At 42.5% G+C, this 14,535-nt stretch overlaps 2 protein-coding genes across 2 annotated transcripts; both read left to right on the forward strand.

The window, feature by feature from the left end:
* The first annotated feature begins 390 nt into the window (after positions 1–390).
* LOC140543191 (trypsin-3) lies at positions 391–6,688 on the forward strand. Its single transcript, XM_072666222.1, has 5 exons — positions 391–466; positions 2,653–2,812; positions 3,350–3,491; positions 4,443–4,709; positions 6,518–6,688. The coding sequence occupies exons 1-5, from the start codon at positions 391–393 to the stop codon at positions 6,686–6,688; spliced, it is 816 nt and encodes a 271-aa protein (XP_072522323.1).
* Positions 6,689–10,303: 3,615 nt separating this feature from the next.
* camk2n1 (calcium/calmodulin dependent protein kinase II inhibitor 1) lies at positions 10,304–12,799 on the forward strand. Its single transcript, XM_072666334.1, has 2 exons — positions 10,304–11,057; positions 11,669–12,799. Exons 1-2 carry the CDS (start codon positions 10,886–10,888, stop codon positions 11,731–11,733), a joined length of 237 nt encoding a protein of 78 aa, XP_072522435.1. The 5' UTR covers positions 10,304–10,885; the 3' UTR covers positions 11,734–12,799.
* The last annotated feature ends 1,736 nt before the right edge of the window (positions 12,800–14,535 follow it).

Genomic DNA, 14,535 nt, shown 5'->3' on the forward strand with positions numbered 1-14,535 from the left:
AATCGGTGCAACCCACATTAGTGGCATAACTATGTAAGTTAGGTTTTTGCTGATAAAAGGCCAATTAGTACCGGCAGTTTTACGACGTATCAGGCCAAGTGTTACTGTGTCAGTGTGTACTGGAGAGGTGTCTCAGTCTGGCTCTTTGGATTGATTAAGCCTACTAGAAGCGACTAACAAAGAAAGCATTATATCTTGTCACAGGGTCAAAGAGGTGAGGAGAGCTGAATGCACTGTTTTACCTTTCTGAATGATGAATTGTTGCCGGTCTGAAATTCTGCCAGCTGAAACTGGAATCAGACACTTGAGGACAGTTGCTGATGTAGTTTCCTCGGAGAGACGAGGAGGGACTCAGCAAAGTTTTAGCCAGGAAAACTTTTACTGTCCCATATGTTAGCCTCCATCTCCGGCATGGCCTGCTTACTGCTTTGGACCTTGGTGCTTCTGAAGATTTTCGCAGCTGACTGTAAGTACAATTTCCAAACAGGTTGAACATGCTCGCTCTGTGGTCATAGGACTAAAATGGAAGCGTCTGTCTTCAGTTTTCTGTCTTTTTAAAAACATTTTAAAAACATTGTCTTTAATCAGTATTTTAACCAGGTTTTCTTAGGCCAAAAAAACGTTTCAGGACAGGTTAAATTATATTACCCATTAAAAATCCAGCTGACAGCTAGTTTCAGATGGTCTAAGCTTGTGTTTGCTGTCGTAGGAAAGCTGGTGATCTACGTGAAAACACACCCTGTGCTACAAAACCAGCTGATAAATATTTTAATTCAAATTATTTCATTAACTTTTTCATTTCTTTGTCATATATGTCCATATATTGCAGTATTTACAGTAGAATCTGTATGTATATTCACAATTATTCCTGTCCTTGAAAAGTAACTGTTATCTAGCTAGTTACCACTGCTACGCTAACGTAGCTTCGCTATTGGATGAACATCGTTAGCGTTTGATGCTGCTTACTGCAGAGCTAACTAACTCAAATACAGACATATGAAGTTTGTGAGGCATGTATGTAAAATATACTTACCTTGTTAACTGTAGCTTCTTAATGAAGTTCAATATAACATCTAACTATGAATAAAGCAGGGTCGGTTAGCCTGTTAGCTAGCTGTTACAGCCTGTACATTCAATTTTCAGAATTTCTCTGCTTGTTTCAGAGCTAAAAGGTAGAAATAGTTAATACATTTTTAATATGCTTTTGTTACACAACATCTGAGCGCTGACCATGATCACATGGTTAAAGTAGCATCTTTACCTTAAAAATAACAGCATCACTGACTTGTAATAGGTAGATTAGCATGTCTGTCGTTGCTACTCTGGCCATCTGCACATTGCCAAACTCAGGACAACGCATACAAGAAAAGCATAACGCTGTCTAAGTTGGGTAATATTTGTGTAAAATCCAGTAATGTTACTGCAACATGTCAGTATACATGCTTCTTTTACATTCAGTGATAATTGTGTAGCTCTCAGCTTATCCAGAAAAGCGTGTCCTTCAGTGATGGCTCAAATCACACTTCACGATTATAGGTAAAGCCCAGGAGCAAGAAATTTTCCTTAGTGTTGCTCTAAGTTTGCTGAAGCACTGGTTGTGTTTATAGTAGCACAATAAGTGTTATCCTATGGATGTGCTATCCTTAAAAAATAGTTGGCTGTAGCACATGTATTCTTAAAAAGTGTACGTCTATTTCCTGATTGTATTACGAAAGTGTGAGGTGCGTGACTTTAATCCATCTCACGTTTTATTTGAAGTTTTTTCTCCTGCGTGTCGAGTGTTTCACCTTTCCATTGACACGAATCTGAGTGCACAATCTGACACTATAGTGATCAGCTGGAGAGTGTAGCTTATTGTTAAGCAACATTGTGAGCCGAGACGTTATTTGTTTCCAGCTTCTCTGTAAGGTTTACCTACATGTGTTTAGGAACCTGTATAGGATTACCCAGGTTGACCTGCATGGGCCAAGGGACGCTAAAAAGCTTTCAGTTCCCATAGACATGTTTTCATGTTTTGTATTCAGCCTGTTTTCATGAAGTTTCTCAACAGAACGGTTGTTATTTGTCTTTTTGCCCTACATGCAGCATCTGTGATACCATTATTTCCCTTTTAGTGTGGTTGACTCAACTCCCTTTTTATAATTCATTGGTTTTGTGATGTCATGAAAACCAACACATTTACATACGTATCTCCACCCATTTGCCAGTTTGTCCCACGCCATTAATGACTGTAACGGGAGGCTTACCCAGAAGGCTTTGGGGGTTTGAACAGTGGGGTATAAGGGTTGCCGGTGGTTGGTTCAGGGGTTGGACAGTTTAGTATGAAGGTAGATGGTGTAAATTGTTTGGTAATTGGTTTAACCCTAAGGAATAATAAGAGGTTGGTAAGTGTTCAAAAATAGATTGTTTTGGTGCATAAACCCAAAAAATAAAATAATATAACCCAAGTTATAATAATGTCAAAATAAATTTAGAACATGGTTTCTTTAATTTAACATATCAATATATCAGTAATTAAGCAAATTAATGTCTAATCACAGCGAATACTAAAAATAAATACTAAAAATACTGAAAATAATTTCTTCTTCTCCTTTTTGTTATTATTTTGAACCATTTTGAAATCTTAAACCATCTTTCCATTTCTCTTGCCAGGTCAGGATTTTGTTCAAACCCGTATAGTTGGAGGCTACGCTCCTTCACCAAACTCAGTTAAATACATCGTATCTCTGCAAACTTCCAAGGGCCAGCATTTCTGCGGTGGGTCTCTGGTGCATAAGTACTGGGTGCTCACCGCTGCACACTGTAATATGGGGTGAGTTCTCTTGCCACGCTTCTTTACTGAGCGCATTATTCCCATCCATTTGAGTTGTCCGTATGAATAACAGCACGCACTGCAGAGAAACTGAGCTTCTGGCCGCTCAGCCAAGCTGTGGGCGAGGCGGAAGCCAGAAAACAGGGGACACAAACACACCATAAGGAGGGTAACCTTGACTTGTCATTACTGTGTTTCACAGTAATGCTCATGTACTGTTATGAATACTGTTCTGCGCCTCAAACACAGGGTCTTTGTGTCCCAAGTACCCCTGATATGTCAGCAAAACCCACAAATACAGAAGGTGCTAGGAAACACAGCAGATGTCATGGTGCATCATCATGCTGGAAGTAGCCTTTAGAACAGGGGTGGGCAACGGGGGTCAGAGTCCAGTATAGTTTGCTGAATCCAAAGCTGGTCAGACACACTACAGGTGTAGTTAACAGAAGAAATCTCTAACATCCTGGTCTGTGGTGTGTTTTATGGGTGACCCAATGCCTATTATTCATGTATGACATGCAGTTGTCTTCCTCTCAGGGTGGATCAGATGATGATAGTGGCTGGAGACTACGCTCTCGGTTTGTACGAAGGGACGGAGCAGTATTTCAAACCGCACTCCCTCAGACCTCACCCGCTGTACAACAAGAGCACCAATAATGCAGACATCATGCTCATTAAGGTAAAGGCTTTTTGCATATACCGTTTTTTGGGAAGGCATTGATGTACAAAAGTATTGGGACACCTGCTCGTTTCCTTTAAAATTTAGGGTTTTAAAAAAGTGTTTTTCCTGCTGTTCTTTGAGTAACTGTCCCAGGGAAGGTTTTTTTTCCACTAGATTTATTTTAGATTATTACTGTGGGGATTTGACTGCATTCAGTGTCAAGGGTGTTTGTGAGGTCAGGATGTCGGATGATCTCCACCCCACCACGTCCCCAACTCCCCAATTCATCTCGCCATCCATCCTTCCAGAGGACACAGTTCCACTGCTCCACAGCTCAATGCTGGGGTATTATACCTCTCTAGTCAAGGCCTGGCATTAAGCATGGTGACAGTAGGTTCATGCCAATAGGTTCTATCCTATCGGCAAAACGTCTCTACAGGGACTCTGGAAGCTGTGTGTATGCATTTGCACATCTTACAAACTATATACCTAAATCTAATATTTTCCTCTAAATGTAGTTATTAATTATAATCTCATATAGACCTATTTCTGTAGTTTCTGACACTGTTTGGCTGAGAGCTACAGCAAAAAAAACAACAAAAAAAACAAGACTACAGACAAAGAGGCTTTAAGATGGCTGCTACTGTTTTTAGCTATGCCTTTTGGCATGAAGTGAAAAATGGTTGTAAATTAGATTTTTACTGAAATATTGTTCAATGCTGGTTGCTTATTGCCATCATGTAAAAATGAAGGAGGACCTTAAGCTGTATGACCAACTGTCAATGTATTACTTGAAGCAATACTCCTGCCAAAGTAAATATTACCCTGAATCATAACCAGAAGGATGCAGTGATTAAGGGCCCACGAATAAACAAGCTGTCTAGCTCTAATCTCTACACTGTGTGTGTGTGTGTGTGTGTGTGTGTGTGTGTGTCTGTGTCTGTGTCTGTGTCTGTGTGTTTGCTTTAGCTTCGGGCTCCAATAGATCTGAACAGGTATGTCTCCCTGGCTCCTCTACCCAGACAGAACACTGGTGTGCTGCCCGGCCGGTTGTGCCAGGTGTCAGGCTGGGGCTCCACCAGCCACAGTGGTGGGGAGATACCCCCTACACTCCACGCGGTCAAACTGCCCATTGTCTCCACAGCCAAGTGTAACAGCAGTGAGTCCTTCAATGGAAACATCACCTCCAACATGATCTGTGCAGGCTACAGCACCGGAGGCAAGGACGCATGCAAGGTAGGGCTGTCCATTTCTGGTCTCATAATAATTAATGCAGTTCCATATGGAAAGACTCAAAGCTCACCGTATTTTGATATATAAGACTCAGAATTACAGATCAGATTCATATGCAAAATACACGAATATGCCTAAATTAACATTTTAAAAAATGTTTTAATTGATGTTGAATTTTTCATTTTTTCTCCCAATTCCGTACTGCCAATTAACCCACCCGTTCATAGTTATGCCCAAGACACAAGGAGATAGAGACCACAGCCTCTTTTTAAACTTCCGCTGATGCAGCCAACATGCTCGTACTACCGCTGGGTAGCCAACAGAGGAAAGCGTTGGGTCCTCTACTGCACCAGCCAACAGCCGCCTGTGCTGGTCAACATCGCTTAAGGGTGAATGAGGCAGGGCAATTTGCCCACCTGGACTCTACCCAATGGACTCTCTCAGACACCGGCCACTGATGGCAAAGCATCATGGCTCAGGATCCACACCTGCGACCCCCAGGCCATAGTGGCAGCTCATTAGACCGCTAAGCCACTCAGATCATCCTAAATTTGCAGTTTACACAGAATCGAAATATAGACAGCAATTATTACATTTAGCCAAAAAGTACATACTTTGAATATTAATATATTCAACTATATTTTACATAAAGGGGAATAAGTGCATTAGTCCCCTTTCCAGACTATTTCAGACCAGGCATTTACACCCCAAACCAGAATCCAGCCATTAAAGATTTAAATTTGGTCATTCAGAATAATTTGGTGTGAATTGGTTCAATGAGAGACTTACTGACTACTGGGAACCAGGGGTCACAATATCTGCAGCACAAAGCAGTCTAATTACCCTGCAAAAAAGAAATGAAAATCTGGAAAAAAAATCCCTTTCTATTGGAACGATTTTGTCTTTTGTCTTGAAAAACGATGTTTTAGGCCACATCCTTATTCATTTTCTGTTATAACCTCCTCAGGAGGTATTAAATGCTTTGTTTGTTACCTAACATACCTCTAAAACAACACATTCCATATCAAACCAATCCAAATTATTTATCTTATTTATTCTTATTATTATCCAAATTATTTATCTTACAAATTATTATCTTAGTCTTTAAATTATGTACAAAAGTTTTTAAAAAGCAGTGGACCCCCGGTGGGCCAAGTGTTATTACAAGCTTCTATTACCAAAGAACAGCCCCATCCGTTTGTACAGAAGTCAGTGTAGGTACTGAATAACACACAGTGTGTAATAAGCCTTTCTGCATTTAGGATTTAAAGGAATAGTTCATTTACGCAAGGAACAGCTGTTATAAGGCACCAAACGCTGTGTCCTTAAGTGCACTTTAGACCTCAAGTGTACATGTACAGTGTCCAAAATGCATGAAACATTCAAGCCTCAAGTTTCTGCTATTGCTCTTTTTGTTTACACTGTGTACTTTCGTCCATGTTTAAAGATAACAGTCTGCCAGTGTCAGAAATCACACACACAAGTCTATGTTTACAGTTTGCTTGAAGCTAATTGGCTGGAATAAGCATCTATTACTTGCTAGCTGCATTAGCCCTGAGCTCCAGTTTAAAACTTTAAAACTTTAGATGCCAAACATGTCCTGACTAAGAGGGAAATTTGTGTAAATTAGTGTGTATCACTAAACTGTACTTTTTCAAATTGTCTGATTGATTCCAATGATTTATGACCCCTCATTCAGACCAAGACAAGGCTTACTGCTGCCTTCTTTGAAAGCTGACGTTGATCCTTCAGCAGAAGATGGTGTTGTGTTGGTGTGATCTTCAGCAGGGTGTGGTGTTTCACTGTTCCAGGGCGATTCTGGGGGGCCGCTGGTGTGTGACGGGCGGGTCTACGGCCTGGTTTCCTGGGGAAATGGCTGCGGGGACGCCAGGTTTCCTGGAGTGTACACGGCTGTGTCCAGGTTCCGCAGGTGGATAGACCGGACCATCTACAGTTCCTTCGCACGATGCTACAAACACTAAAGTCCTGGGGGTTATAATGAGCTTCATGTTGTGTGTAACTTACATATTAATGATCTTATATTGATGTTAAGCGTCTTCCAATTATGGGTCCATTTGTTCCACTGTGGCATTGCTGTAAACAAAAGGGTTGATAGAATGATTTACAGTTAAGAATGGGAAGGGTTTATGATACACCCTTTTTAATGGTGTACCTTTTTAAAAAAGTGGAACACAGTGCAGGTATACAGCCTACTGCTACTACTTCCCAGCAGGTTAATACAGGGCCAACATGCAACATATTTTACATCAGTAATACCGAAAAGAGTGTCAACTTTAGTGATACAAAATAGTCAATTTTACCCTCTTAATCTAATGTTGTCCCATTTTTGTGCCACTAAAACTATCAATTTACAGCAGATGATTCTTGAGTTCACTAAAATTTGGTTTTGTGAGGTACTTTTTTGTGTGTTTTGTATCAAAGTAAATATCAAGGCCATCTACAGAGTTTTTTTGACTGCCTTTCAATAAAGTTAATACCAGCAAATATCAGAGGACATTTGGGAACAATAACAAGAAAACCAGAATGAAATAGCTGAGAATAACATTTATACCCCTGATAATCCCTTTGGATGTCTGTAAATCCAATAGGACTGGGTGTGTCAGCTCAGCCTTTTCAATTAGGTGGCAGCATTAAAGAGTTTCTAGTTTCACTGCCGGTACTTGATACCACACCGTAAAGTGATAGGTGCACGACTGACTCTGTGTGAACTCTGTACGACAATCCACACCAATTTAATTCTTACACATGACAAAGCTGTTCTTGGTCTTATCATCTTTTTGCACCAAAGCCATTCAATGCATTGTTATAAAGTAAAAGATTTATTATATAATAATATTCTAAAAGAAAAAACAAAAATTGACACTTCTAGGATCATTTGCCATATATAATGCTATCATATAATAATCATTTGTTAAGCTTGTGAAATAAAGCACACTTTATTAGAAACCCCTCATGGGCCCATCTTTTCAACTGTGCTCCTGGAGATCTATCTTCCTCACCTTCCGTCCAGACCTTACCTCCACCCCTAATTGACCACAACCTAAACCATTTAATTAGTGCCTCCAAATGTCCTTGATTAACTGACTGTTGATACACAGTGTATTAGTCACCCTCTGCCACCCACATCTGCCACTTTAGAAGAAGCACCTACTTTGCAGGCCTACCTTGATCACTCTCTGACCACACAACCACTCTTGTCTGGATATTTTGGAGATGCCACCTACATACCTTGTCACTGCTATGTTGTGAATGTTTCAACACCCAAACAATACTGGGATCACAGAGACCATGTGGCCAAAAACTGACCAATAATGAATGGGGTATAGATTGGCTGACAGATTGACAACAGATGGGCTACGGTCTGTAACTTCACAGCTATAGTATACAGTACAGTAGTTCTACAGTAGAAGTTGGACGGAGCTCCCAAATTGGCCAGTAGACATAGCATAGTGGTTAACATCTCCGCCCTACTCACATCTGACTATGCTTAATTCCCCCACCTACATACCAATAAAGAGTCATTGGGCAATAATCCTAACACTGCATTCGCTTGTATCTTAACATGATAAAACTGGCCTACCGTGTCTGCCTAATGGAATAAATGGAATTGGAAGACAGGTGTTTTTGATAAAGTGGACAGTGCACATGCAGCCATTTCTTCACACAACTTCTCAAGATAGATATGGATAATCACCTTCTGGGTAAGTAAGGCAGGTGTAAGGATGGAAGACAATGGAATATACTCACATATCTACACATCAGCACAGACGCTGTGTTATTGGTGAGTGAAAGAATGGCTCAGTTGTCAGGCAGCCACTGCAGTATTGCTCAGTGCAAGTGTGCTCTAGCCTGCTTCTCTGTGAACAGCTTACAAAAAAGACGCCTTTCTTCTCTCTCTTTCTCTCTTGCCATCGTATCATCCTTTTTATCTCCTCCTATGCATTCTCATGTATTACAACTGACTCGCACTCTGCGATTTCACTGTGATTTTACCCCAAAAACGAGTCAGGGCCACTGAAGTCGACGGCAGGCTTTCACCTCCTCCATGTTAGACACACAGAGACACGCCGGGTGCTTTGGACACAGCATAAATGAATTCCTGTTGATGCAGAAAAAAAGAAAGCGGTAAATAACACGCAAGCAGCATGCTGCTGATTTGGTCTTGCACTTGCATCAGATGGCTCTCTGCTCCAGTGCAGAAACGCAAGAATGGTGAACAACACCGAAATGCAAAGATCTCCCTGCCTTTTGGGCACAGCCCTGTGTCAGAGCCCTCTATGCCAGAATGAGTCATGTTTATCATTTAAGATCAACACTACACTAACTATGTAAGCTGTGAATGATCCACCACCCAGATGATGGTCCTGTGGCTTGAAACTGACCAATGATGGGCATAGAGGGTGGTTGACATCCCTACAGTTATGTAACTTTAAACCTATGCTTCAGGCCTGTAAGGTAGGCTACATAATGGTGGGCTACAGCCTCTAACTGTACATCAGCAATGTTGACCTACAAGGTAAAGTGGACCTGTAGCAGGTGGGGTATAGTCTTGACCTGTTTACTAGCAAGGTGGGCTACAGTCTGTAACTGTACACATGCAGAGTGCACCTACAAAGCTGAAAGCCTAACTAAGACTAACTGTATGCCAGCAGGATGTGCCTACAAGGTAGGGTGGGGTAGTCTTTTCCTGTTCACCAGCCAGGTGGGCCCAGAAGACAGGTGTTTCTAATAAAGTGGCCAGGGAATGGCTTATATACACAGTCATATCAGAATATTAAGACCACTCCTGGTTTGGAATGAACCTGGCCTAGGACTAGGACGTTAGAGATGCTGCATGACAGGGTTTGCTGTGTACCGAGAACGGACTTCCCCACGGGTCATTTATTCCAGAGAGGAATGACGACTTCATTGAGTGGCATAGAGCAATCAACGTGCCGCAGTGGACCAGTTAACCTCTATAATGAGCACCTTCCATCACCTAATACAGCCAGGCCATGCCATGACGTCTTGCTAGTGTCGCCTAAGCCAAGGGTGGGTATTCCCACTATTAGGTAAGTGGTGATAATATTCTGATATGACCGTGTACGTGGCTCAATCTATGTCTCCGGCACTGCAACGCACAGTATGGCCAATAACACATGCCTATACCCAATATTGAAAAGATTAGGCCTTGGATCGTGTCTTATGTGGATTAGTTCAGTCAAAAGCTCTGGGGTTTGTGGCTACTCAAATAAGCTTTGGGTGATTTCTCAAATCTGTAAATACACAAATCCACCTTTTTTTGGTAGCACATGCTGATGCCGACTTAACTGGAGGACAAGGTGAAGATTACATAATGTAGGGGTTTGAGTAAGCATCCACTGGAGAGTTTATTGGAATAGCCACCAAGTCATATAAGCCCCTCATACTTCCTTATTTTCATGCAAAGATTAATCTACTGTATTTAGCATGTGTGGGGGTGGGGGATGGACAAAAAAAATGATGCTGCAAAAAAATCCCCATGATCATCACGGTGTTTTCTGCCCTGTAGGAGGACAGCAATGCCCCAGCTGCCCCTCAGCGAGGCTCGCGCGGACCTGCGTGTGAGAGATAGTGTGTGTATGTGAGAGAGAGACAGCGAGCGCGCGCGCGCGAGAGAGAGAGAGACAGAGAGAGAGAGACAGAGAGAGAGAGCGTCTGTGTGTGTTTGCATCGCTTCCCCCTCATTTGCATTCGTTTCTCAGCTTATTTTTTTCCGCGCCACGCTCCCTCTTTCCAGACTTCGCATTTGGAAAACCTGAAAACAAACAAAGGAGAATCTGAATAGCTAATCTGACAGGGGGGCTGCTGCTGCTTGTTCTGCTGTCGAGTAGAAAAGGGGCAATTTTTTCCATTTTCACGGAGGTTTTTTTTTTTGTTGCCCCCCTCTCCAAACCAACCCTCCCACCACCACCAAGCATCCAGCCCCGGCTCGCTCGCGGAGACACACGTGCGTTCCGAGGGGGAAGCTCCGCTCGCGCTTTGCCAGGACGCCGTTTCTGTCGTCAGTTTCTCCATTTTTCATTTTTCATTTTTTATTTTTATTTTTTTTTTCGTTTCAGTCGTCGTCTTTTCTCTCAGTGAGAGGGGGGCTAACGCGCCAGCCGCTCGGCGTTGTGTTTTTAAGCCACAACTTCAGCATGTCGGAGGTGCTGCCGTACAACGAGGAGAAAATGAGTCGTTATGGCGACGACGGCGACGAGGATCAGCACCTTTCCTTCACCTGCCGCCTCCAGGACACCAACAACTTCTTCAGCGGCAACCAGAACAAGCGACCGCCCAAGCTCGGCCAGATCGGGAGAAGCAAAAGAGGCGAGTTGATAAGCACATAAGTCCCTTTGTTTACTGCATGTCGTTGTCGTCGTGTGTTTTTTTAATGCTAACGGCTACGACGAGTTTTGTGGATTTATGCTGAGTGAAAATTATGCATATTTGGTTCATTTTTTAAGAAATTACTTGATTTTTATTACTAAAATGTATGAATATTTTTTACCTGACTGGAAAACAGCGGGTTTACCTGAGAGAAAGATGTCGGCTTTAACGGACTGAGAATATAACGGTTTTAACCGACGCATTATTTGAATTCTGTCAGTTTAAATTCAAACTGCGTTTTTCCGCGAACGCTGCTTAGCTTATCGTGGCTGGTCTGCTGTGCTCCATGGTATGTTTTTAACGTGTAACGAGAACTGTATGCTGCTTTTCTCATATCTGAAGGTGATTTAACAAAAACAACAACAACAGCATTAATCCCCAAATGTGTTTGAGTTTGAGAGCTGCAAAAATTTGCCATTTTAATCGTTTTCTATCGTCTACCGTTGAGGTGGGTGATGGAGAGAAAGCAGCTGAACATATGAACATGCAACATGTCACATCCAACCAACGCTCATGAACCTCTTTTTCTCTCCACCGCCTTTAACCAACAGTGGAGGAAGACAACGACGCCGAAGCGATGGAGAAGACCACAGACAAGTCGTCCTCGTCGGCGTGAGCAGATCCAAAGACACTTAACCTTTTGATGTGTGTACCCAAAGACATTGTAAAGAAGCACTCTCTCTCTTTCTCTCCCATCTGGCGACAAAAGCACTTCACACTTGCTCTCCAACCTCCCTATGTCCATTGAACGGGAATTGCTGATGGACGTTGCGGCGGGCGCCCGTGCTTGGGGGGGATCTGGACGAAAGGGCCCGGGGGTCGCGGAGGAATACTGTGTTTTTCAAACTTCACACGAGCTATGTGCAATGACAGAGGCCAGTCTCGTCAAACGAGGCTGGCCTCTCCTACCGGGATATGATGAAGCAATTAGAGAGACTGAGCGAATTATACCATTAACATCAAGCCAGCGTCTTCCCCCAACTGCTGTGATTTGACGCACAGTTCGCTGAGTTGTCGCTGATGATGTTAATGGTAAAATAGCAAAGTCGACGTCTCTTCCACAGTGAACCTCTAAAGAGATTCACTACGTATTTAAAGGGGAAAAAAGGCTATTTATTAAAATCTTTGGATACATTTTTTTGCAGTGTTGGAGGTCCGAGCAAATATTTTATAGAGAATGACGGGGAAAAAACGAGTGATTTTTCCCTCCGATTTATGTTTTTTGGATGTAGCTTGACTAAGGGATTACCATGGTCTACTCCCCCTTCCTTCCTCCCTCCTTTATGGTAATTTCATACATGCATTTGATGTTTCTGAGCTGACAAGGGTTAGATCAGGTATGTCAAGTTAAAAAGAAAACACACACACAAAAAAAAGAATGGAAATAAGAAAACCTTACTGTTGCATTATTATCGTACTACATATTTATTGTAGGTGTGCCAAATAACCATGACAGAAATATGTATTTCTGTGCTCTCTTCACGTGCACAGGTTTATTAATATTTGGTGTTCATGTTTACAGGGCTTTTTTCATACTAGTGATGTACTTTAGTCATGCATGACGAAACCTCGAGACCTCAAGAGAATCTTGATTATTATAATGGATAATGTTGTGTTTATTTCACAGAACATTTCTACGGGAATACCTGTAATATTAAAGATTTTGAGAAATGGAAATGAAAGGAAGCACGAAAGCAGATGTTTTTGCCACACATGTTACTCTATCTCTCTCTATCCATCTCTCGCTCTCTCTCTCTCTCTAATGCCCTGTTTGGCCCGGTTAAATCTGTGTGTGTATAAATCCAGGGGACGTGACATTTCCGTAGATGGCGCGTGCGTTGAATGATTCATGGTATGGGAAGAGCCTTTGTCAGAGCGAGGCGTTTTTTCTAAAGCCCGTCTACTGAGATTGCAAAAAAAAGAAGAAAAAAAAAAATAGTGGGGAAAAAAAGAAACGCATGGCACGTCAGGGAAAAATATCATCCGCAAGAGCCATAGGAGCGCGCTTGGCATGAGGAGCTTTCTCGCTGGGAGCTGCCACTCCTACCAGTCTGGTCTTAACGCTCATTCAAAGCGCACAGACTGGATGGAGATGGGCTGCCATGGCAACAGATGCACCTTTTCCTTTTTCGCGTGCAGCAGCGCTGAGGCTCACACTGAACAGCCCTTGCTGTTCAGGAGCAGAGCTGCTTCGTGTCCTCTCTCGATGCATTTCACAATAGCTGCAATACTCTGTAAGGGCTGGGCAATGTGGCAAAATATGGCATGATATCATCATACTGAGGTGCATACAGATGGAAAATGCACCACTAGTGCCACATTTTAAAAACTCGTGTGCTGCACTAAATGCAATTAAGACTAACTGTTTTGTGTGTAGTGTTACATGGAGTTCATACAAGTTTGATGATATCCACAATATGCAATATCATATCGCCCATCCCTGACTCCAGTGTTGCAATGCTGTGGCTTTTGCCTGCAGTAGGATTGTTTTTTGTTTGTTTTTTCTTTTTTTTTGCACCAAAAATACACGACTAAGCTCTCGGCCAGTTGGGTTTTGCAAGCCTTTAGTGGGGCTCGAACAGGATTTGGCTCGGGAACGGGATTCTCTGTTAACCAGCTTGTGCACAAAGCCCATTGCTTCTACTGAAAGGATGAACTGAAACTGCCATTTGAATGGCAGTCAAAGGAAAACACTGCACTACAAATAGACGACTGCTTACTTACTTTCTCCCTTGAAGGCACAGATGGGTGGGGCCAGGGGTCATCATGGTGTGAGGAGCATTTGCATGAAGCCTGTGCATTTCTAGAAAAGTCATAATTAGGGAATACTGAGGTATGAAGATCACGATAAGAATAGCGTCAGCTCTCATCAGAAAGCCATTATGTAATGCTCTGGGGAAGTCACACCCCCCCCCCCCCTATACACACACACTACCAACACCACCACCAATGGCATATACAGGAAAGCAGTGTTTGATACAGGCATGCGAATATTGCAATGCAGAGAACACTTTGCATTTGGCTACAAGCGTTTTTTTGTTCTTAGCCTTTTTCGCTTGGTGCATGGGGTCCCTCGTTGGGATGCATGGGAGTGCCCCCCTCCACCAAGAGAGTGACTCACACTTTATCAGAGCGGGTTGCTGGGCAAAGCGGGTTGCTGCGATACTTACAAAGGAAGAAACTTTGTGGTGCTTTCGGAAATGATCTGTGGAAAGTTTCTGGAATTCCAAGGTTTCATTTTGTTAAGGGGACTGACCGCACGGCATGACGTGATGTTTGAACACGTTTTTTCCTCCTGAACTGTTTATGCTCACAGAGCTCAGTCTGCTGAAGCATTTCAGCCACTGAACTTCGTTCACTTCTCCGTGGATGTGACATTTAGGAAATGATTCATGTGAGAAAAGCTTAGATTTAGACC

This window comes from Salminus brasiliensis, chromosome 21, assembly GCF_030463535.1.
Source record: "Salminus brasiliensis chromosome 21, fSalBra1.hap2, whole genome shotgun sequence".
Classification (NCBI taxonomy): Eukaryota; Metazoa; Chordata; class Actinopteri; order Characiformes; family Bryconidae; genus Salminus; species Salminus brasiliensis.